This window comes from Notolepis coatsorum (assembly GCF_963971535.1).
Source record: "Notolepis coatsorum genome assembly, chromosome: 20".
Lineage (NCBI taxonomy): Eukaryota > Metazoa > Chordata > Actinopteri > Aulopiformes > Paralepididae > Notolepis > Notolepis coatsorum.
Window position 1 is genome coordinate 8,578,472 of NC_140184.1, and position 22,539 is coordinate 8,601,010.

At 43.0% G+C, this 22,539-nt stretch overlaps 1 protein-coding gene across 2 annotated transcripts in view; it reads left to right on the top strand.

Annotated features, from left to right (window-relative positions):
• The first annotated feature begins 704 nt into the window (after window positions 1–704).
• cars1 (cysteinyl-tRNA synthetase 1) overlaps window positions 705–22,539 on the top strand; it is a 64,036-nt gene continuing 42,201 nt past the window's right edge. Inside the window, exons 1-6 of one of the 2 annotated variants that reach the window (XM_084337316.1) lie at window positions 715–779; window positions 4,570–4,797; window positions 11,154–11,245; window positions 12,084–12,172; window positions 15,723–15,819; window positions 20,248–20,346. In XM_084337316.1, the coding sequence (XP_084193442.1) occupies window positions 764–779; window positions 4,570–4,797; window positions 11,154–11,245; window positions 12,084–12,172; window positions 15,723–15,819; window positions 20,248–20,346 (621 nt within the window). In that variant the 5' untranslated portion in view covers window positions 715–763. Of the gene's footprint in view, window positions 780–4,569; window positions 4,798–11,153; window positions 11,246–12,083; window positions 12,173–15,722; window positions 15,820–20,247; window positions 20,347–22,539 lie in introns of both variants that reach the window. The other variant, XM_084337317.1, reaches the window with a different exon arrangement.

Consider the following 22,539-nt stretch of genomic DNA (forward strand, 5'->3'; position numbering starts at 1 on the left):
CTTTCAAAAACACTCTCAAAAAACACCTACGTGAGACTGCAATTCGAAACTGGCCCCTACAAATGTCCTAACCTAGTTGTACGGTAAATGACCAAGTAAGGCTTTGTCAGTATTCCAATGTACAGTGTAAAATGTGTGTGTGTCCCCTACCCAACCCCCCCCCCCCCCCTCCAATGTACAGCCCTCACCCACCCACCCACCCAACCCCACCCCACCCACCCAACCTCCTCCAATGTACAGTTTCTACGCCAAATGTATATACACTCTTTTTCTGGACACTTTTGTATCACAAACAATACTGTATTTGCAAATCTGATATGTCATAAATGTATAGATGTAGCAGTACTGTCTATCTGTATGTCATGTATGTCATATATGTTATGATGAATTGAAAATGGGGGACCCTGATGTAAACAAGACGAAAGTCTTTCTCTGGTCTGCATCCCCTTAACAATTGTATGTATTGAGCTGTACTGTACCCATTCTGCAATCTGTTAATAAACTTTTCAATCAATCAGTACAAGCCCCGAACTCCGCCTCAAACCGAGTACAAGCCCCGAAGTCTCGCCTCAAACCGAGTACAAGCCCAGATGATCCGCCTCAAACCGAGTACAAGTCCCGAAGCCCCGCCCAGACGTTGGGCTTGCGGCTCTGCAGATATCCCCTACGTGGTGTCACCCGCCTCTTGTTCCGGGACACGTTGTTGTTGCATCATATTCAGCATCTGTCCACTGACCGATCACTCAGCACTGTTGTTGCTATAATGTCGGGAGAGCAAGGTAAACGATGCCTTTTAGCATCACATCATTATTATTATATTTGATCTCATATCGAGAGCAACACATAATCGATAGGTCATGTTAATATAATACAAGCGAGCTAACGTTACTAGTATTGCCGCCGAGCCGCCTACTGTTACAGTAGCTTCCTCCTAATGATGATCTGCCAGATCAGGCAAATTATTAATGTTTACAGTTTATTATGGGCTTAACGTTATTCAGCAACTAACGTTAGCATTTCTTCTTTTGAGATGTGGCAGTGTTGAGTTATATATTTCACACACACTGCTTCCAGAATTGCCTGGCTTGCCTTGATTGTTGTTGTAGCATAATAACATGTTGTAATTTGTGAAAATTGTCTTGCTATATTATGAACACATATTAAATAAAATTATGAAATGGCCTATATCTGGATGGGTAGTGATGATGGGTCACCCGCCACCATTACGTTTATGATGGTTTTCTCCATTCCATTATTCCGTTATTTGATCATTTTGGTTTCATTTTTAGTTTTTAGTTCAATGACAATGTGCTATCAGTTTCACTTTGAGTGTTACATTGGTCGTATTTGAATGAATCAATGAATGAATGAATCACTATGAATTGAAAATGGGGGACCCTGATGTAAACAAGACGAAAGTCTTTCTCTGGTCTGCGGTCCCCTTAACACTTTGATTGCCTAAGGCTAAATTCATGATATACCATCCCTTGCCAGCTCTATTTGTCTAGATGGAGAAGTTCCCCTTCTTTGCAGGGCTATAACTTTTTAAATTCTATTGCTAAATTGCCATTATTAGGGCCCATTCAAGGTCCTATATGTATTGTTCATTGTGTAGCAACGTTAAACTTTTTCATTCACATATTCATAGTAAAATATGGTCTAAAGCAGTGGTTCTCAACTGGTCTAGCCTCGGGACCCAACATTTTCCTTAGTCATTAAGTCGCGACCCAACATTTTGAACCACTATGATTTATGTAAAAAAAGAATATTTGCAGTAATACGCAATCTTTCAAAACATGAAATAAACACAAAAAAGTGCAACAAAAGTGCAACTATTGCTAAAAACCCAATAAAAGAATAATAAATAATATATGCTTCTTAGCAGATTTCTTAGCTTAACATAACAGACCTAAATTTGGGGGAACTAATGGGATAACTGAGTTTGCAACAAAAGTGCAACTAGGGCTAAAACCCAATGAAATAAAATAATAATAAATAATATGCTTCTTAGCAGATTTCTTAGCTTAACATAACAGACCTAAGTTTGGGGGAACTAATGGGATAACTGGGGTTGCAACAAAAGTGCAACTAGGGCTAAAAACCCAATGAAATTAAATAATAATAATAAATAATTATGCTTCTTAGCAGATTTCTTAGCTTAACATAACAGACCTACGTTTGGGAGAACTAATGGGATAACTGGGGTTGCAACAAAAGTGCAACTAAGGGCTAAAAACACAATGAAATAAAATAATAATAATAAATAATATATCCTTCTCTTAGCAGACTTCTTAGCTTAACATGCAGGGAACTAATGGGATAACTGGGGATAATGTTTGCTCCTGACAAGAGTCTCAAAGTCTGGGGTGATGGTAGATAAAGCAACTCTGAGGTCATGCTCAATGTCCAATCTGTTCCTCCGCTTTGTCTTCAGCTGGACCAGAGCTGAGAAACCACTTTCACAAAGATAGGTAGTGAAAAAAAAAAGTAAAAAAAAAAATTTTTACTTTTTTTTTTTTTTTTTTTTTTTTTTTAACACACATCCGCGACCCACTCAAAATGGCCCCGCGACGCACTTTTGGGTCGCGACCCACCAGTTGAGAAACACTGGTCTAAAGTATAAGTATGTTTTCATCTCTTTCTGCAGCTTTCTCCAGAACGTGATTTATAGCCCCAAATGCATTATATTGATGATGAAATACAGTTTGGTAGGAATCTGTGCGAGATAAAAAATTTCAATTGGACGTACTTCTAGAAGTTTCTACGTATCATCTGATGATGACCGGATGGGCGGGGGATCGTTTATAATTCCGTGGGCAGCGTTATATCATTCATCTAGTGTGGGTGATATGATCATCAGAGCAGTTTATATCGAACACGTTCAAAAATAACGCTGAATCTTACCGTATCTTCCTCACGCCGTTGGACGATGAGCGTGGAACTGAAATATTCCTATTATGGGATGTAGAAATACGCGATCTATTTCCAGGTTGTATAATAGTATACGTCCAAATCATGTTGTTTATCGAGTTATTGGCAACGGATCGCTATGTATTGTGTCGAGATCGAGTCCCGGGACCTATAGAGAGTGCCCGGAAGTAATATGGACGATCAGCACTTCATCCACATAACTTCCTGTTTGGCGCTTCTGCCGATCGGCCACCAGATGGCGCTCTTGAACCGCTAGAGGATTGAGAGGAGCTCAGAACTGTGTGTGAAGGCTGCGGATGGAAAATATGATTCCGATAACAGATTTTTGAAATATTGATATTAAAGACGAGTTACGGCGTCCTCGGCAACTTGAGCATGGCGGGGAAGGACGCCTAAACACGTTTTCGGCACTTAAAGTGTTAACTGTACTGTATTGTACCCATTCTGCAATCTGTTAAATAAAGTTTTCATTCATTCATTCATTCACTATCAGTTTCACTTTGAGTGTTACATTGGTCTTATTTGCGCTTAGTATCTATTTAGCTATTCCCAGTGTGGGGGCGGCAGCTTGACATTTGTACTGTTACTTACAATACTAACACGTATAATATTTTGTATGATTTTCTCATGGCCAAGCTCATCATCACAACCAAGCTGGACCACGTAACCTTTGAACTTTGAGCACCATCCATCATGTTAAAACAACAAACAAAAGATGTTGCTCAGTATACATACAGCAAAGTATTGACCCTCTACTGATGAGACGGGGAAGCCTTAGGGCCCGCGTCCACCTAGCGCATATTTCTCCGTGAAACATGCTGGGAGTGCGCCGGCAGAGCTGGCTTGACGCGCATCTTGTAGATGACAGAAAGAAATCTACAGCCATGCCGCGGTTTTGCACATATTATAGCATATTTGAATAACTTTATTGTATATTAATTATATATATAGTTATTGCCTGACACCACAGTTCGCCCTTTGCTTTTTATTAGCTTTTTAGTAGTGTATTCGTGTAGTTATTATTATTAGTTTTGTCGCGGATCTCAATGGTCTGTGTGGAGACAGCCAGACAGGCAGGCAGCTCCGGTGTCAGGTTACAAACAGAGTGGTAGATGACTGGCTGTGATTGGTTGTTTGAATATGCGCTCGGCGCACCGCTCTAGAAAAGTTCAGCCAGTTTCAACTCTCTGGCTTGTGCGGCCGCATAAAGGCGCTGAAGAAAGAAGCCGACGGCAGCGCACTTCCTAGAGGCGGCCGCATGGGGCCGCATGCGCTCCCTCCCCATTGTAATACATTGAAAACAGACGCGTGCGGTCCTAAATATGCGCTAGGTGGACGCGGGCCCTTAGGATGGGTCCTCCTCATCTATGTTGTTTGGCTGAACTACAAGCATGCTGCTTGGGGCTACAACTAGATGCATGAACCTGGGGCTGTTTTTGGGAGCCAGGTGGCTTGTGGCTTCTAGTTTTGGTAGTGCTGCCATTAAAAAAAAAAAAAAAAAAACGTTCCAGACATAGAGGTCTTTGATGTCATTGCATTGTGGGTCTTCTTGATAACCTGACCACCTGACCTGACTGACAGGCTGTCGGAGCCTGGTTGGTAATTATTTTGTGAATATTTGCCCTCTTGTCTCTGCAGCCTTTGAGTATGGCTTCTTACTGCAAATCAGTGAGGAGGCCAACTTGGCAGGGGCCCTGAATGAGTACCTGGCCTCCCGCAGCTACCTGGCTGGGTTCATTCCATCCCAGGCTGACCAGGAGGCCTTCAGGCTCCTCCACAGGCCCCCAGCACCACACCATGTCCACACGCTGCGCTGGTACAGACACATAGCCGCCCTGAAGCAGGACCTCAGCCCTGAGAGCACCAGTGAGTAGTAGGGTTGGGTACCGTTCACATTTGAACCGATACCGGTACCCAACGGTACCTTTTTTCGGTACTTTAGTCTAAACATCTACCTACCTCAGTTGTAAAAGATGTGTCCAAACTTCAAATAATTTATTATCACTATTATTTCTTTAGAACAATTTGTTAATATATATATAATATATAATATTGCAGCAAGCATTGTCTGCATCTAGCTTTGTAAAGTGTAACCACACTTATGACCGTTTTCGGCTTGCCATTGTGCCCCGACTGCTTTGTTGTCGACTCAAGTCAAATCCTAGGTAAGCGTGTATTGTGCGCGTGAACGTTGACAGGAACGTGTGGCACACTGCATAGGTTTCGTTTTGTGGTAAACGAAACATTGACGTCATCGGACTTAAAAAAGAAAAGAAAAAAAAATACATACGATTATGTAGATATTCTTTTTACAGTACCGAAATGTGGAATCGGTGGATCTCACGTGAATCGGTACTCGGTAGTACCGATGTGATTCTTTCAATACCGTTAAAAGTACCGGATTCGGTACCCATCCCTAGTGAGTAGACAGCCCCCCCAAGGCACATGGCCTGAACAGAGGGCAGGTCAGGTCAGGTCACTGTCCCATATCTAGTAGGCTCTGTGAGGTCCCCAGGGCAATGCCTGGGCAAAGCCTGGGCTTAAAATGCCTATATTTCCGATCAGGTATGCAAAGATCTCTGATCTCTGATCTGCTCTTTTCCAGACATTGACTTGCATGAACCCAACGCCTAATGGGACGGGCGGCCCTGTAATGAATGTAGCATTCACTCTACTTGTCAACCATGCAAACATGTCGTGCCATGCTGGTTTATCATTTATTCACTCACTGTGCAAACAAAATCAGGCTGCAGCTGTGACAAATCCCATTCCCTGTTGTCCGTATCCAGAGGCTATAGGCCCATATTATTCCTATATTTCAGAAAGTGATTGCCTCCCATGGGGATTTGGTTATGTTTTCTTTGAATCTATTGTTAGAAGCTGACTTATTGTCTTCTGTCTAAACAGTTTAGCTGCATACATATATTGGGTGGCGGTCTGCAATTAGCACGTATTGCTCTGGGGGCTAGATTGGTCAAGATATGTTTTGAACTGTAGGTTTTTGGTGTGTGACTAAAGGACAAAATACACCTGGCTGGAGTGGTCACCTATCAGATTGGTCACCTATCAGATTGATCAGTGTCACAGTCTGCTGCGGTCTTTTGGAAAGGTGCTAAACCAAACCAACCCAGGTACAGTTCATAAACTATACACTTTTTAAACATATAATAATAATGCAGGACCTCTTTAGGGTCTTTATTTGGCATGCAACGAACTGGACATGCAATTGGAGCGGCACACACACACCAGGATACACACACACACACACACACACACGCATTGTCTTTTTCTCAGTCGCCGATGCAATTGAGTCTCAGCGCCTAACCCATCCCGTCGTCCTTCCCCCCATGGGCAGCCGGGAGCAGATAGGGCGTCAACGTGAGCCGCGCCCCGGGGACCAATCCAAGTGCTCCTGCCCGTCTTCGTCAAGGACGCCACAGCGTTAGCGATCTGTTGTTGTGCATGTTTTTCCATTGGGTTTATCTTATCGGGGGGGAAACCCTTGCGAGCACGGGGAGAACATGCAAACTCCACACAGAAAGGCCTGGGAGATACCCCACCTGGGTACCTGGCAACGCGGAAACCTGGTCCCCAAGCGGGAATCGAACCCTGGACCTTCTTGCTGTGAGGCGACAGTGTTAACCACTACACCACCGTGCCGCTATGTATCGTGGACATCGTGATGTTTCTCACAATCCCTCACGTCAGTTTCTAAGCCGCCGCGGCTGAGATGAGACTTACTTTGGCGCAGCGCTTTACTCTCTTGTGTCTCCCTCTTACAGGAAAAAAAATGCACACACACTCGCCCCAACTTACGTCACGTACACACACACACACACACCCAGACGGAGAGACTGTGCCACAGGTTTGTTTGGAGGGAACGGGGATACGAGAGCGTGAGAGAAGTGGAGAGCGTTTAGCGAGTTTAAACATTAGCCTTACATGTTTTATTCAGAAACGGCAATGGAATATGGAGGCGCAGAGGCGGATGAACTGGTAGTAGCCTCGCGTTCTAACCGTTAGCATTGCGGGTAGCGTAAATGAGCTAATAAGGCACTGGATTCATAGCTTGATCGAAATCCTCTATTGTCCGCATGTGTCGCGTTGAAGATGACATCACGGCGCCCCAGCTACACTTGCTGATAATATAAATTATTATTATTTTCTCACAGTAGTGTGTGTGTATTTTTGGCTAAAGTGGATAGAAAACACAGTACTGTGCAAAAGTCTTAGACACCCAAGAGTTTTTATATAAATTGTCTTAGATGTTAATAAATCTTTTTCTGTATTAGTGTCAGTAGACTCTTTTAGATTTTTTGAAACTTTTAATTAAATTATTTTTGAAAGCATCTTCATGGTTTAATGCAGACATATGTTGCAGGGACTATTTTAATCGTCATGTTGGCGTGACTGTATGCTTCAAACTAGGGCTGGGCGATATAACGATAACGATAAATATCGTGATATATTTTAATCGATATCGAATATCGAAATAAAAAAGAAATCGAAAAATCGTTTTTTTTTTTTTTTTTTTTTTTTTTTTTTTATCTGCAACAGGGCAGTTTTAAAACCAGAGACAGTGGACAGACTTGTCTTTCTTGCCTGCAACTTAAAGTAATGGCTTTGCTTGTCCAAATGACAATACTGACCAAATTCAGATTTCTTTTTCTCTTGTCCATTTATTTTGTTTGCTTTCTAATTTAAAATACATTTTGAAACCGTCTGTACACAGTAGGCTATGTGTGCTAGCAGAACTAGACTCCAGTCACGAGTCACAGTGCACATGTGCGGTGGTTTGTCCACCAAAAAAGCGCCAAAAGATCGAAAATAAACTAGCAGAGCCAGAACTGTTCAACTCCTCTGGAGCCACAGCCAGCAGAGAAGCCGGTTTACTTTAGCTTTTAAACCAGCTGCAGCCTGAGAACTGGAGTGTGAGGGGATGTAACACTAAAGATGGCGGCAATGACAAAGAATTGCTGCAAAATAAACATACATCTGTTGTTAAAAAAAATTAAAAAAAAATTTTTTAATTCTTTTTATACTTATAACAATTCGATAATTATCGATATCGAGAAATAAAATAAAATTATCATATCGTTATCGCGATATGATTTTTTTCCATATCGCCCAGCCCAGGGTTAAACCAAGCATTTTTAAGTGCTTTAGAGGAAATGTAAAAATACACGTGTATCGTGACATAGCCAAAAAATATTGTGATATCATTTAGAGGCCATATCGCCCAGCCCTACATTGACTAGAAGTTAGCCCAAATGAGAGAATGTTTTAAAGATGTTCTGTTCAGCGTTTTCACACTTTTCACTGCTATCTACTACACTGTTCATATTTCTTTGCACAATACTGCACAATTGCACTGTATTTTTTAAATGTATCCCTACTGCAATCAGTTGTAGTAGTTGTACAGCCCTGTCCTTTATTATTATATTATATTGTATTTCTATTCTAATTTAGTTTATTTATTCCATTTTCTTTTATTCTACTGTCTGGTAAAGTTGATGCACCAAACAACCGAGACAAATTCCCTGTATTGTCAGATTCCTGGAATCGCATGCCCCAGTGACTATCGATTCCTCTTATCGATGCCATGTTTTTCGGACAGTTGCGCATTTAAAAACAATAACGTTAGCGCCACGCATGCAGCCATAGCAGACTATTTGATTCCTTGACTAGGAAAACGAATGCTTTCACTGTATAAATATTCTCCCATTTCATCCATTTTAGATGATCACAATAGACTGAGGCTGCAGCTAGTGGTTCTCGCGCACCCCAGGAAAATCCTTTCACGCTAGCACAGCGGGGTAAACTGACTCAGGAAAAGGTGAACGAGTGTCACAGAGTCACTACATTTGTAAGGGCTTGAAATTGCGACCATTTTGGTGGGGGGGGGGCTCAACAATAAATGACAGAAATGTCAAGTTGCATGTTGTTATTCTAACCAGCTTAGTTCTGTTGCATTTCCAATGTATTCATTTAAAGTATAAATGTATCAGGAATCGATAAGGGAATCGATGAAGAATCGTATCGATAAGCAGAATCGATAATGGAATTGTATAGATAAAATCTTATCAATTCCCATCCCTAATGTGCAGCTTACTTGGCAATAAAGACATTTCTGATTTCTGGATTCTGATAAAAAGATAGAATGGTATCAAATGGGGGTCCTCGGCCTGATCATTCTGGGGCTCCTTGACACCAAAAGGTTTTAGAACCACTAGGGCCGTCTTAAATACTCCGAAGCTTCGTTCGATGGGCATGGGATTCGAATGGATTTTTTTGTTGAATATATTATTAATAATAATAATAATAATAATAATAATTGATATATATATATATATATATATATTAAATGTTTTTCATCTGCAAAATCTTGCGCCTCCAATGCAACGAACGTCATACGCCTCATTAACTCTGCCTCTCTTTAAAACTACAACAAGCAATGCCAGTTGTTATTTAAGATGAGGTCGGACTCGGCACTGACAGATTTGTGTTCATTGTGCTGCTTTTATAAAGCCTCAAATGACGGCTTACAATATTTCATGAAAGCAAAGTGTTTTCGTTCGTCTAAGATTTAAAAAGGTTTAAACTTTACAGCACTGACAATTCTCTAGTATTTTTTATAGTGTCCCGACCCATATAAAAACATGTCTTAATAAAAAATGTAGTTGAATTCTGCCTTTGTCTCTACATACAAATATTTATATAATTGTTTGCTTTATAGACGAAGGTTGCAACATAATTATGTAATGTAATGTTTACATTTACATTTAGTCATTTAGCTGACGCTTTTATCCAAAGCGACTTACAAGTTCTGTACGACAAGACAGCAAGAAGGGTACAACTCTATCAGCTGAGTAACAATGTTCATCAAGTGTTGCGTGTTACAGTGTAGGTTAGTTTATTAGGACAAGTGCATGACAGTAAGGTTAGTCAGGGTTAGGTTTTTTTTTTTTTTTTTTTATAATCATTTCAGATAATGGTTGAAGAAGTGAGTCTTTAGTCGACGGCGAAAGATTGGACGGGATTCGGCTGTCCTAACTAGGATGGGTAGTTCATTCCACCATTGTGGGGCAAGGACTGAGAATAGGCGGCTTCTCTTTGATGACCCTCCGGGAGCTTGGATAGGAGTAGATCTGAGGCGGCCAGAAGATGCAGAGCATAGGGGTCTTGAGGGTGTGTAGTTAGAGACCATTGACCGGAGGTAGGCGGGAGCGGTTCCCTTTGCCGCACGGTATGCTAGGTCGAGGGCCTTGAAGCGGATACGTGCAGCAATGGGGAGCCAGTGCAGGTCCCTAAGAAGTGGGGTGACATGGGCCGACTTCGGTAGGTTTGAGATCAGGCGGGCCGCTGCGTTTTGAATGAGTTGAAGAGGCTTGGTGGCAGTGGCCGGGAGGCCAGCTAGCAGTGCGTTGCAGTAGTCGAGGCGGGAGATGACTGTTGATTGGACGAGGAGTTGGGTGGCTTCTTTTGTCAGGAAGGGGCGGATCCTTCTGACGTTGCTCAGGAGGAATCTGCAGGTTCTGGTTGTCGCTGGCCTCTCCATTTGGTGTGAACTAAGCTGTTGTTTGGGGCAACCAAAAGGTTTCCTCGACAGACCTACCCCAAGGAAATAATTATTTCATAACACTGTTGGAATCTGACTTTGAACCCTCACAGTCTAGTATTTGAGGCAAAACCGTTTGCAAAGGCCTATTTTCAGAACGGATTTCTACAAACAAATGTATAGTCATCTGTATGGAAAGTGAACATGAAAATATTGCTCAATATAGGAGAGATGATTTTGAAGTGTTTTGCACATGACTGCATATTATTTTAAGGACGTCAGCACACAGCAATGTCATGGCAAATGATGGTAAATGTCTTCTCCGGCATTAGACAAGAAGATAGATACCAATTTCCTTTGTGTGTTCTGTAGAAAGCTATCTGGCTGCAAGCTAGCCTAGCTTAGCACAAATTAATCGGAGCAGATATGGACGACTAGCTAAGCTTTTTTGTCCAACAGCTGATCCGTATCAGCTTCCATTAATTTGTGCTAAGCTAGGCTAACTTGCAGCTGGATAGCTTTCTCCTGAATGCACAGAGAGAGTAAAATCTGTATTTGTTTTCATGTCTGGCTCTGGAGAAGACCGCAAAGAACATTCCCTATAATGTTGGCGTGTTCCTTTTTAAAGAGATCCTCTCCAATAGTCGTGCTTTATCTCTTTCAGCGAAAGGAAAGAGGGTGCAGCCTCCTTGGTCTCCACCAGCTGGAACAAAGGTTCCACAGCTGCGACTCTACAATAGCCTCACACGGACTAAGGTAGGCTGGACACATCAACATTTGCGATGGAACTCTTTATGAAAAGATGTTAGGGCTGTACCAAATGTCATTTTGTTTTTACATTCGAAGCTTCTATTGAAGTTTTCGAATGAAGCTTTGAATGTCTGTCGTCACTCGTCATATTCGAATGGTAAATTCTAGCACGGTGTTATTCACCGTCAAAGATGAAAGGAAAACAATATAATTTATATTCTCCTTTGGTTCATTACAATTTACTCAAGCCTAGTAACAGACACACTATTTCTGACACTGGGAATACATTCCCTGAGATCCATAGATGTCCCTAGATACCAAGAACATTTCATTTCAACCTTTATTTAAAATCGTAAGCTTCTGAGGTTTCCCTCATTTACAGAAACAATACATTTAAACAGTACATAATACAAGCAATATTCACAGAAAATTAAACACCAGAGTAAAAATAAAAAACCTTTAAAATAATTTAAAAAATATCAGCTAAAACAGTTACAGGACACAATGGTCTGAAATCATACATTTAAACATACCAAGGGAAGGGAGAACCTCTAATTTCAACATGCAGGTGGACCTTGTAGAAGTGGAGCAATCTTCCATTGACTTAGGTATGTATTTTTAGGCAGATTTTCAGAAAATAGGGCTTATGAGGTTAAGCCCCCCCCCCCCCCCCCTACAAACATGTTGTAACATGTTGCCAATCACTGAACAGAGCTAGACTTACAGCTATATTCAAAGACAATCAATAGCTAATAGAAAATCATCTACTGTCGCTTGTGTGAGTCGCCTAATGTGCTGTTTGTGGCCGAAGCCGTCGTTCACTGTCAGTCTTCTGATGTCGTAGGAGCCGTTCGTCCCTCAGCATGGGAACAAGGTGTCGTGGTATTGTTGCGGACCCACCGTGTACGATGCATCACACATGGGACATGCCAGGTATGTAGGTCACAGTGCTTCCTCTCACATGTTCCTCCCTAACATATGTGTTCCTCCCTACATGTTCCTCCCTACATATGTGTTCCTCCCAACATACATGTTCCTCCCTACATATGTGTTCCTCCCTACATACATGTTCCTCCTAGGGATGTGCACACTAGCGCACTGGCCATCGGGAGCACCGGCAGATGCAGTTTTCCCGGTGGCCTGGCAGACTGGCAAATGTATATATACATGTATATAAATATATATCTTTCAATTTTAATTTATTTTAAATTTTTAAAAATGTTTGCCCGCAGTCACGCCACTGAACTCCGAAGCAGGCCAGGTCAGTATAAGTGTTTCTAGTTGCGCAGAGATGTGCTCTAGTCTCTATATAAGTTCGGGCTCTATAGAGAGCAGGCAGGCAAGCAGGCAGGAATGAGTTAACTTGTCATTCACAACCCAGGGCGAGGCACCTAAATGTCACATTATTATAATAGTATTTTGGTGCCGAAACCCGGGAGATATGAGCGTTTTGGATAGCTCTAGAATGGGTGAAGACGAACGTCGGACTGAAATTGAAAGAATGAGACGAAAGCAGGGCGCAGTCATGTTATGGTTTGTAACCGACCTCAAACGCAACGGCACAGACAGGTAGTTCAGAGTTAGCCAAATACTAGGGCGTATTTATTTACAGAGTCAAAAAAAGGGTAAGTACTATTATCAAACAAACAGGGAGACTGCCTTTGGCAGAGTCATCTGCGGCTCTGCAGAATCCTCCTGGTGATGGCGGTGGGGAATTGGCATGTGACGTTTTAGCGGCTCTGCAGATACTCCCAGCTTTAACTCAAGGTGGAAAACGGAGAGAGAGAGAGAGGTATCAGAAACAGTCCAACGAAACACAGAGGCAGTGTGGTTCCCTCCTCCCTTAGCTGTGTCCAGAACCAATTGACAGTGACAGTCTTCAGTGTTCCCCACAACACACGACTTAGCTGAGTCAGTGCAAACAAAACGAAATCTTCAGTGTCTCTTCTAAAACACACAATCAGAATAATCCAGAGGGGTTTGGTTCCACTCACCCAAGCGCAACGCGTAAAGCGGGTAAAACGAGGCGCAGCTCCAAACGGGGAACAAGGTTCTCAACAGCGGTTCTCCACAGAAAGGTCCTGGAGAGAAAGTAGACCAGGAACAGCAACAGGGAAAAAGCAGGCAAATGCAGTTGTATTCCAGAACGACCCGACAACGATAGAAGGAAGGTCCAGGTATATAAAGCCCTCTGGGGCGCTAATCACAAACTATGACAGCTGCGTGATGAAAGTGGCAATCGCTCAAAAAGCGTGTGGCGGGGAATGCACCAATCAGCACCCTACCTCAGGAGAGCGTGTGGCGGGGAACGAACCAAACCTCACAGTACCCCCCCCTCCACGGGAGCCACCCGGCGACCAGCCCGACCCGGCTCGCCCGGATGGGCACGATGGAAGTCGGTGATTAGGCCGGTATCCACGATGAGCTGGCGGGAGACCCAGCTCCGTTCCTCCGGGCCGTACCCCTCCCAGTCCACCAGGTACTGGAACCCCCGACCCCGCCGTCGAACGCCCATCAACCGGCGGACCTGCCACTGGGGGTGACCGTCCACCATCACGGGAGGAGGTGGTTCCGGAGCAGGAGGCATCAGGGGACCGAGAGAGACAGGCTTAACTCGGGACACATGGAAAACGGGGTGAATGCGCATGGACGCAGGAAGCTTAAGCCTCACCGCCGCCGGACTGAGTACCTTCAGAACCTCAAAAGGACCGACGAACCGGGGGTTAAGCTTCTTGGCCAAGGACCGAAGCGGAAGGTCCTTTGCGGAAAGCCACACCCTCTGCCCAGGGCGGTACGTCGGCGCAGGGACCCGGCGGCGGTCAGCCCCACGACTGGCGCGCTCCGATGACCGGAGCAGCGCAGTCCTGGCGATCTCCCAGACCCGACGGCACCGGTCGAGATGGTCCTGTACGGAGGGAACTGCCACCTCCGACTCCTGTGGTCGTTGGTTAATTCAATCTGGACCGCCAACGCTGTTCTGACCCTGTCTGTGTCGGCTGAGGTCGTCATGGTCGGGTCGTCAGAGGTGTCGGGTAGTCGGAGGTGTTACTACACGTTTTTTTAATCAGATGGACATTGAAATTGACAAGGAAACTCTGAATGTTGATCACTTGAGCACTTTATTGGATGTACTGGGAGTTAAAGAAGACAGTTTGTTGGAACCTCACCGTGAAATAGAACAACTAACTCTGATGGATGATTTGGATGCTGAGATTGCGGTTATGGGCCTGCCTGAGTCAAATTCCCGGTAGGAATTATGGTCCCAGTCCGCCACTGGATGTGCATGACCGACCAAAATCATTTTCGAATAGTTGACTGTTCTTAAGACCCAATATTCGAAAATGTAACCCTCGCCGCCCCCCGTCCCCCCCCCCCCCGTCCCCCAAAAAATGTAAAAAGAAACACGAAATTGTTATTTTCTGTTTCAGTTTAAATTCAGTTAAAATGTTCAGTTTCAGTTCAATTCAGTTATTCTTTTTAATAGAATGGATAATTAAAATCAAAGGGTATTGCACACAAAAAAATTATTGTAAAAAAAATTATTATATACATATTTTTCGACTCTAACATGAAAATTGAACGTGGAGACTGGCACGACTATTCTAAAATTCGAACTCATCCCTAGTTCCTCCTTACATATGTGTTCCTCTCAACATGCATGTTCCTCCCTACCTATGTGTTCCTCCCAACATGCATGTTCCTCCCTACATATGTGTTCCTCCCAACATGCATGTTCCTCCCGACTGTGGCGGTAATGAAGCACAATTCCACATGAATGGTTGTCCGTGGGCATCTGAGGTGAAGCGGAGGAGAGTTGATGAGCTGTGTGCATAGTAGCTGTTGTTGTTGTTGTTTTGGGGGCGACAGTGAGCGATTGTCTGGTGATTGGAAGGTTCCTGGTTCGATTCCCACTCCTCCCAGGCAGTGTGTCGAAGTGTCCTTGAGCAAGACATTTAACCCATAATTGCTCCCAATGAGCAGGTCGGCACCTTGCGTGGTTGCCATCGGTGTGTGGATGTGTGAGTGAACGGGTGAATGTGAGGAACAAAAGATTGTAAAGCGCTTTGGATAAAAGAGGTGTATAAATGCACCGTTTGTTGTTTACACTGTAACTGCCCCTTTTCAGCACAGGACAGGCCATCCGTCTGCTTTCTATACAAACCATTGTTTGAAATAGAATTGTTTTTATATTCTGGTTGATGGTGGGTGACTATGACATTACTGTGGTGGCCAACCACAGCAGAATACACATGGATTGTGGACAAACACATGGATTATAATTATCTCTTTGTTCACCAGGGTGTAACCTGAGGAACTGCTAGCTCACTGTCCTTCTCTAATACAAAATAGTGCTGACTGAGGCCCAAGTACATTTAATCTGTGTTTTTAGTTTTCTTTATCCCGTGGCATAACCACCTTTTCATTTGTATTTCCTCTATTCCAACATCCTTCATGTTGATTCATCTTTCTCTTTATTTTGCAGGTCCTACATATCTTTTGATATACTGCGAAGGATACTGAAAGACTATTTCAAATACGACGTCCTCTACTGCATGAATATCACAGATATCGATGATAAAGTAAGTAGGACTGATCCACGCAATTTGCGCTTGTTAATCTGTACAGGCTTGTACAGTGACCTCCATAAGCAGTCGGACAGTGATCTTCTAATTGTATACTGGTTATTTCTCTAGCTTTTCTGCATTTCATTGTATCTCTATGTGGATTCAGTTGTGAATAAAAAAAAATATATAATACTTATATAAAATTCTTCACTTTGAACACCTTTTTAAAACATTACACCATATTTTATCTATTCATTCCTAAAATATTTGCACTACCTCTTCTACCTAATTTTTTGCATTTAGATTTTAGCATTTTGTACATTTTAGTTTTGTATATTGTATATTTTGTATAGTGTTTGGTCTTTATTCTTGTACTTTTCACTGGTATGAAGCACAATCTCAGGAGGCTCATACAGAACCAAGCATTTCACTATTATGTACATGTACCTTATGTGACAAACTTGAAAGTTGAGCGTAGGGTTTGGCTAAATTGGTTAACCCTTTCACTACCACACTACAGACAGTTAACCGTCTGTAGTGTGGTAGTGAAAGGTTAACCTTCTGTAGTGTGGTAGTGAATAGGGGTGTAACGGTATACGCATTCGAACCGTGTACCGAACAATACACACATGCCCCGAACCGTGGAGGTTGTACCGAACGGTACGCATTTGAACCGTACACCTTTCGGTACGACCTCCACGGTCCGGGGCATGTGTGTATTGTTCGGTTATATAACGTTAGCCTCGAGCTAGGCTAACGTTACGTTAGCTACGAGCTAACTAACTTTAGGCGCAAGCTAACTAATGTTTGTCTATAATGTGGCCACAAAAATGGAAAGGTTTAATAATATTTTGTTTGCACTAAGTTAATACTTGACAAATGTTGCCTATATTTTTCAGTCAGTTCGGTCTTTGTGTGCCAAACATTATTAAAGGTAAACTTTTTTTTTTACCAAATAAATGAGAAGCATGTTTAACTCAGCAATGCCTCCCCTCTTGCTGTACCAAAATATCTCCTAGCTCTAACCGTCACTGTCAAAATAATGTGCCTGATGTCAAATGGTCTCATTCTTTCAGTTTTTGCATGACTACGTCCTTGAGAATAACTGAAAAGTTTGATTATTTTTAGGGTATATATCTTATGTTGATGTATGGTATTTTTGGAGTGTTACATTTAAAAAAATATTAAAACAACGTATACCGAACCGAAAACCGTAAACCTAAAACCGTGATACGAACCGAACCGTCGATTTTGTGAACCGTTCCACCCCTAGTAGTGAAACTTTGGTTAACCTTCTGTAGTGTGGTAGTGAAAGGTTAACCGTCTGTAGTGTGGTAGTGAAAGGTTAACCGTTTGTAGTGTGGTAGTGAAAGGTTAACCTTCTGTAGTGTGGTAGTGAAAGGTTAACCTTCTGTAGTGTGGTAGTGAAAGGTTAACCGTCTGTAGTGTGGTAGTGAAAGGTTAGCCTTCTGTAGTGTGGTAGTGAAAGGTTAACCTTCTGTAGTGTGGTAGTGAAAGGTTAACCTTCTGTAGTGGTAGTGAAAGGTTAACCTTCTGTAGTGTGGTAGTGAAAGGTTAACCGTCTGTAGTGTGGTAGTGAAAGGTTAGCCTTCTGTAGTGTGGTAGTGAAAGGTTAACCTTCTGTAGTGTGGTAGTGAAAGGTTAACCTTCTGTAGTGTGGTAGTGAAAGGTTAACCTTCTGTAGTGTGGTAGTGAAAGGTTAACATTCTGTAGTGTGGTAGTGAAAGGTTAACCTTCTGTAGTGTGGTAGTGAAAGGTTAACCTTCTGTAGTGTGGTAGTGAAAGGTTAACCTTCTGTAGTGTGGTAGTGAAAGGTTAACCTTCTGTAGTGTGGTAGTGAAAGGTTAACCTTCTGTAGTGTGGTAGTGAAAGGTTAACCTTCTGTAGTGTGGTAGTGAAAGGTTAACCGTCTGTAGTGTGGTAGTGAAAGGTTAACCTTCTGTAGTGTGGTAGTGAAAGGTTAACCTTCTGTAGTGTGGTAGTGAAAGGTTAACCTTCTGTAGTGTGGTAGTGAAAGGTTAACCGTCTGTAGTGTGGTAGTGAAAGGTTAACCGTTTGTAGTGTGGTAGTGAAAGGTTAACCTTCTGTAGTGTGGTAGTGAAAGGTTAACCTTCTGTAGTGTGGTAGTGAAAGGTTAACCGTCTGTAGTGTGGTAGTGAAAGGTTAACCTTCTGTATTGTGGTAGTGAAAGGTTAACCTTCTGTAGTGTGGTAGTGAAAGGTTAACCTTCTGTAGTGTGGTAGTGAAAGGTTAACCTTCTGTAGTGTGGTAGTGAAAGGTTAACCTTCTGTAGTGTGGTAGTGAAAGGTTAACCTTCTGTAGTGTGGTAGTGAAAGGTTAACCGTCTGTAGTGTGGTAGTGAAAGGTTAACCTTCTGTAGTGTGGTAGTGAAAGGTTAACCTTCTGTAGTGTGGTAGTGAAAGGTTAACCTTCTGTAGTGTGGTAGTGAAAGGTTAACCGTCTGTAGTGTGGTAGTGAAAGGTTAACCGTTTGTAGTGTGGTAGTGAAAGGTTAACCTTCTGTAGTGTGGTAGTGAAAGGTTAACCTTCTGTAGTGTGGTAGTGAAAGGTTAACCTTCTGTAGTGTGGTAGTGAAAGGTTAACCGTCTGTAGTGTGGTAGTGAAAGGTTAGCCTTCTGTAGTGTGGTAGTGAAAGGTTAACCTTCTGTAGTGTGGTAGTGAAAGGTTAACCTTCTGTAGTGGTAGTGAAAGGTTAACCTTCTGTAGTGTGGTAGTGAAAGGTTAACCGTCTGTAGTGTGGTAGTGAAAGGTTAGCCTTCTGTAGTGTGGTAGTGAAAGGTTAGCCTTCTGTAGTGTGGTAGTGAAAGGTTAACCTTCTGTAGTGTGGTGGTGAAAGGTTAGCCTTCTGTAGTGTGGTAGTGAAAGGTTAACCTTCTGTAGTGTGGTAGTGAAAGGTTAACCTTCTGTAGTGGTAGTGAAAGGTTAACCGTCTGTAGTGTGGTAGTGAAAGGTTATGTAGTGTGGTAGTGAAAGGTTAACCTTCTGTAGTGTGGTAGTGAAAGGTTAACCTTCTGTAGTGGTAGTGAAAGGTTAACCGTCTGTAGTGTGGTAGTGAAAGGTTATGTAGTGTGGTAGTGAAAGGTTAACCGTCTGTAGTGTGGTAGTGAAAGGTTAACCTTCTGTAGTGTGGTAGTGAAAGGTTAACCGTCTGTAGTGTGGTAGTGAAAGGTTAACCTTCTGTAGTGTGGTAGTGAAAGGTTAACCGTCTGTAGTGTGGTAGTGAAAGGTTAACCGTCTGTAGTGTGGTAGTGAAAGGTTAACCTTCTGTATTGTGGTAGTGAAAGGGTTAAAGTAAACAAGGCTCAGAGTTCCATCCAGCTCCTGCTGCATGAACGACTGACAGTTTTTCACGGATGATAACGTGATGATTATAACGGAGTCGGACTGTAAAGGGAAAGCTCCCACCACCACAGTGATCGCCGACACACACCCCTCTGGCAAACTGAGCTGAACTCATTCTAGGCTAGAAACTATGAAAATGAAACGATACGAGTTCACCTGTGTGAAGACTTTATACTAGGGATGTCCGATATTATCGGCCGATATTGGCATTAAAATGTAATATCGGAAATTATCGATATCGGTTTAATTTTCTTTTGTTTTACATTTATTTAACCTTTATTTACCCAGGCAAGCAAGTAAGAACAAATTCTTATTTTATTTATTGTCAAAAGTATGCATAATGTTGTGTTAATTCCACGACAAGAGATATGTAATGTTAATTACCTGAAATTATTCCCTTTTTTTGGGGGGGGGGGGGGGGGGGTTAACCCCGCATATATCGGTATCAGAAATTAAGAGTTGGACAATATCGGTATATCGGATATCGGTAAAAAAGCCAATATTGAAGGCGGTTAGGTGGCCGAGCGGAGATTGCGTTCGTCACCAGCCCCGGAGCTGTGAGCTGGATTTGCCTGTTCGAATCCAGCTCACAGCTCCGGGGTTGTCACCAGCTTGGCTGGCCGTCTGCACTAATACAATTGGCTGTATTAGAGGGTGGGAGAAGCTGGCGGGGTGGGTCCGGGTCGTTGTAAACAGCGACTCCTACAGTTCGGTCGGGGCGCCTGCTAAGCGCGGATAGGACTCGAGGGGGATAGTGTGATCCTTCCACACGCTACGCCCTCTCGATGAGAATCCGCGCTGCCAGGTGAAAAGAAGCGGTGATTGGCTGGACGTGTGTCGGAGGAAGCACGTGGTAGCCTCCACTCTCCCAGATGATCTGACTGTGGGGGGTAAGTGCGCAGCGACCAGGAAGGGACTGGGAATTGGCATACGACTAACATTGGGATGGGAGAAAAATCGGAGGAAAATGGAGGGGGAAAAAGACAAAAAAAAAAAAAAAAAAAAAAAAAGCCAATATTGAACATCCCTAATTTATACGTCTGTGTCTGTGTTCTTTCAGATCATCAGGCGCGCCAGGCAGAACTATCTTCTGGAGGAGTACAGGGAGAAGGAGCCGGCGCCGACCCAGATCCTGCAGGACGTCCTGACCGCCGGACAGGTGAGACTAACTCTTCTTAAAGAAGCAGACGGATTCCGATTATTTTATTGTCGCAGCTTTTTTTAAATGTAGAATAGAATAGAATAGAAATACTTCATTCATCCCAGAGGGAAAATTAGGGGTGTCTGGCTCCCTCCTTTCGCACTTTGGTGGAGTTGACTGCCTCCCCCTCTTCACTAGGAAGGGCGGGTGGAAAGGACTCCCCTCCTCCCTGGTTGGGCTTTCGGGTCCTCAGGGTGTGCATTTGTCGGGGCTCCGCGTCCGCTCTACCCATATCTAATAAAGGCAGAGCGGGACGCGAATGCCAGTATGCTATGTAACGAAAGGTTATTCTATAACCTAGTTACATGAATACTGGCTGAGCGTCCCGCTCCTAGCCGCCCCGAGGCCCCTGGGTTGGTTTTTTCCGGTTATGGAAATCGGAATGGGAAGGGTGAGCGTGACCATTTCCTGGGTCATATAGTGACGCATGGGATTGGCGGGGTAACATGCAAGTGGGTACATTGTGTTTTTGTTTCGTGGGCACAGCTAGTGCGTGAGTGAGTGTGAGGAACATAATTATAAAAACACTTTGGATAAAAGAGATATAAAAATGCACCATTTACAGCAGGGGTCGGCAATAGGCGGGCCGCGGGCCGCAATTGGCCCGCCAGCAATAATTTCTGGCCCGTCAGTTTTATTTTGAGAATATGATATTTATTTTATTTTCATTATATTATTTTTATTATATGCATACTTTATGTTTTATCCATGTTGAGAGTGAATAACAGGTATAGGCAGTGAGGTGCAATGTACCGTGTATATATAGGCTTGCTCAAAGTGAGGTGGACAGCGCGTGGTGCTGAAATGGGAAACACGCGTCCATGAAATAAAAACACCAGTTCAGTAAGTCATTCAAGCTTTATCTTTACTCATGACTGACGGCCAGTGATGCCAGTAACGCGTTACTAAGTAACGCGTTATTGTAATCTGATTACTTTTCCCCGAAAATAGTAATCTAACGCGTTAATCTTTAAAAGCCAGTAATCTGATTGCAGTTACTTGTCCAAGTGGCTGTGCATTACTATTTCGTTACTATCTCATCATAAATTCATAATGCAGGCGGAATGCAGTATTTTATTTCGTTTTCTACAGTCAAAAATACATTTTGAGCTGTTTTTCTTTTGGGAGCGACGTGGTGTGGCAGTGAAAGGGTTAAATACAAGAATGTGTCCCGCGGCGTGACTGGTCCCTCTGTCTGTGAGTGACTCTGCTTTGGCCCAATCACATTCCCCATCCACAGTCTGCGAATCAGAGGCAGAGTAGGGCGGGTCTTCACAGCACGTCATGTGACATATGCGCCAATCGTGTGACAGCAGGGCTCCGTCGTCGGAGAATTCCACCCCAAAACGCTTGGCAAAATTAAAAGTGAAACCGCAAGATGACTTTAGCGGTTTCTGTTCAGAATTCCACCCCAAAACGCTCGTCTAAACGTAGCCTCAGTCACTACTTCACGGCGGAGGAAACAAAATACTGTCTACCGCTAAAAACAGCACATCCAATTGCATTGAAAGCATCTGGAATCACAACACTAGCCGACGCTTCGACTAGGTACAGGAGGGTTGATGGTGGCAGAGCAAAAGCTCTTATTTGCCAGATTTACAGTTCATTTACATGTTAAAGAGAGACTGATTGTATGTTTATAGAGAGACATTTATAAAAACAATTTAATAGTTACAGTTGATATAATTGAATAGTTCAGCCTGCATTTGTTAGATGATCATGTGATACACTGGTTTTGTAAAACCACTGGCTGGCTGCTCTAATGCTGTGAGCATCATAGACTGTTGCTTTACCATACTTGATGGTACAGAAGCTGAAGCACTAGTTTAACAATTTACGTTATGTGCAGAGAAACAAGTTAAAAACAATTTATGCACTTTCAATAAAGCGTTTAAAAAAAAACTGTTGGGGGAACGACGACGACTTCGTAACCTAGTTACTTTGATAATCAAGTAATCAGTAAAGTAACTTAGATTACTTTTTAAAGGAGTAATCAGTAATCAGATTACTTTTACAAGTAATCTGTGGCATCACTGCTGACGGCACCACACATGCATGTGAACAGTAATGCAATTAAAAACAATGCAAAAACAATGCAATTAAACTTTAAACAAAAAGAGTGCTTGAAGAAGCTCCTGAAATGACGGCGCT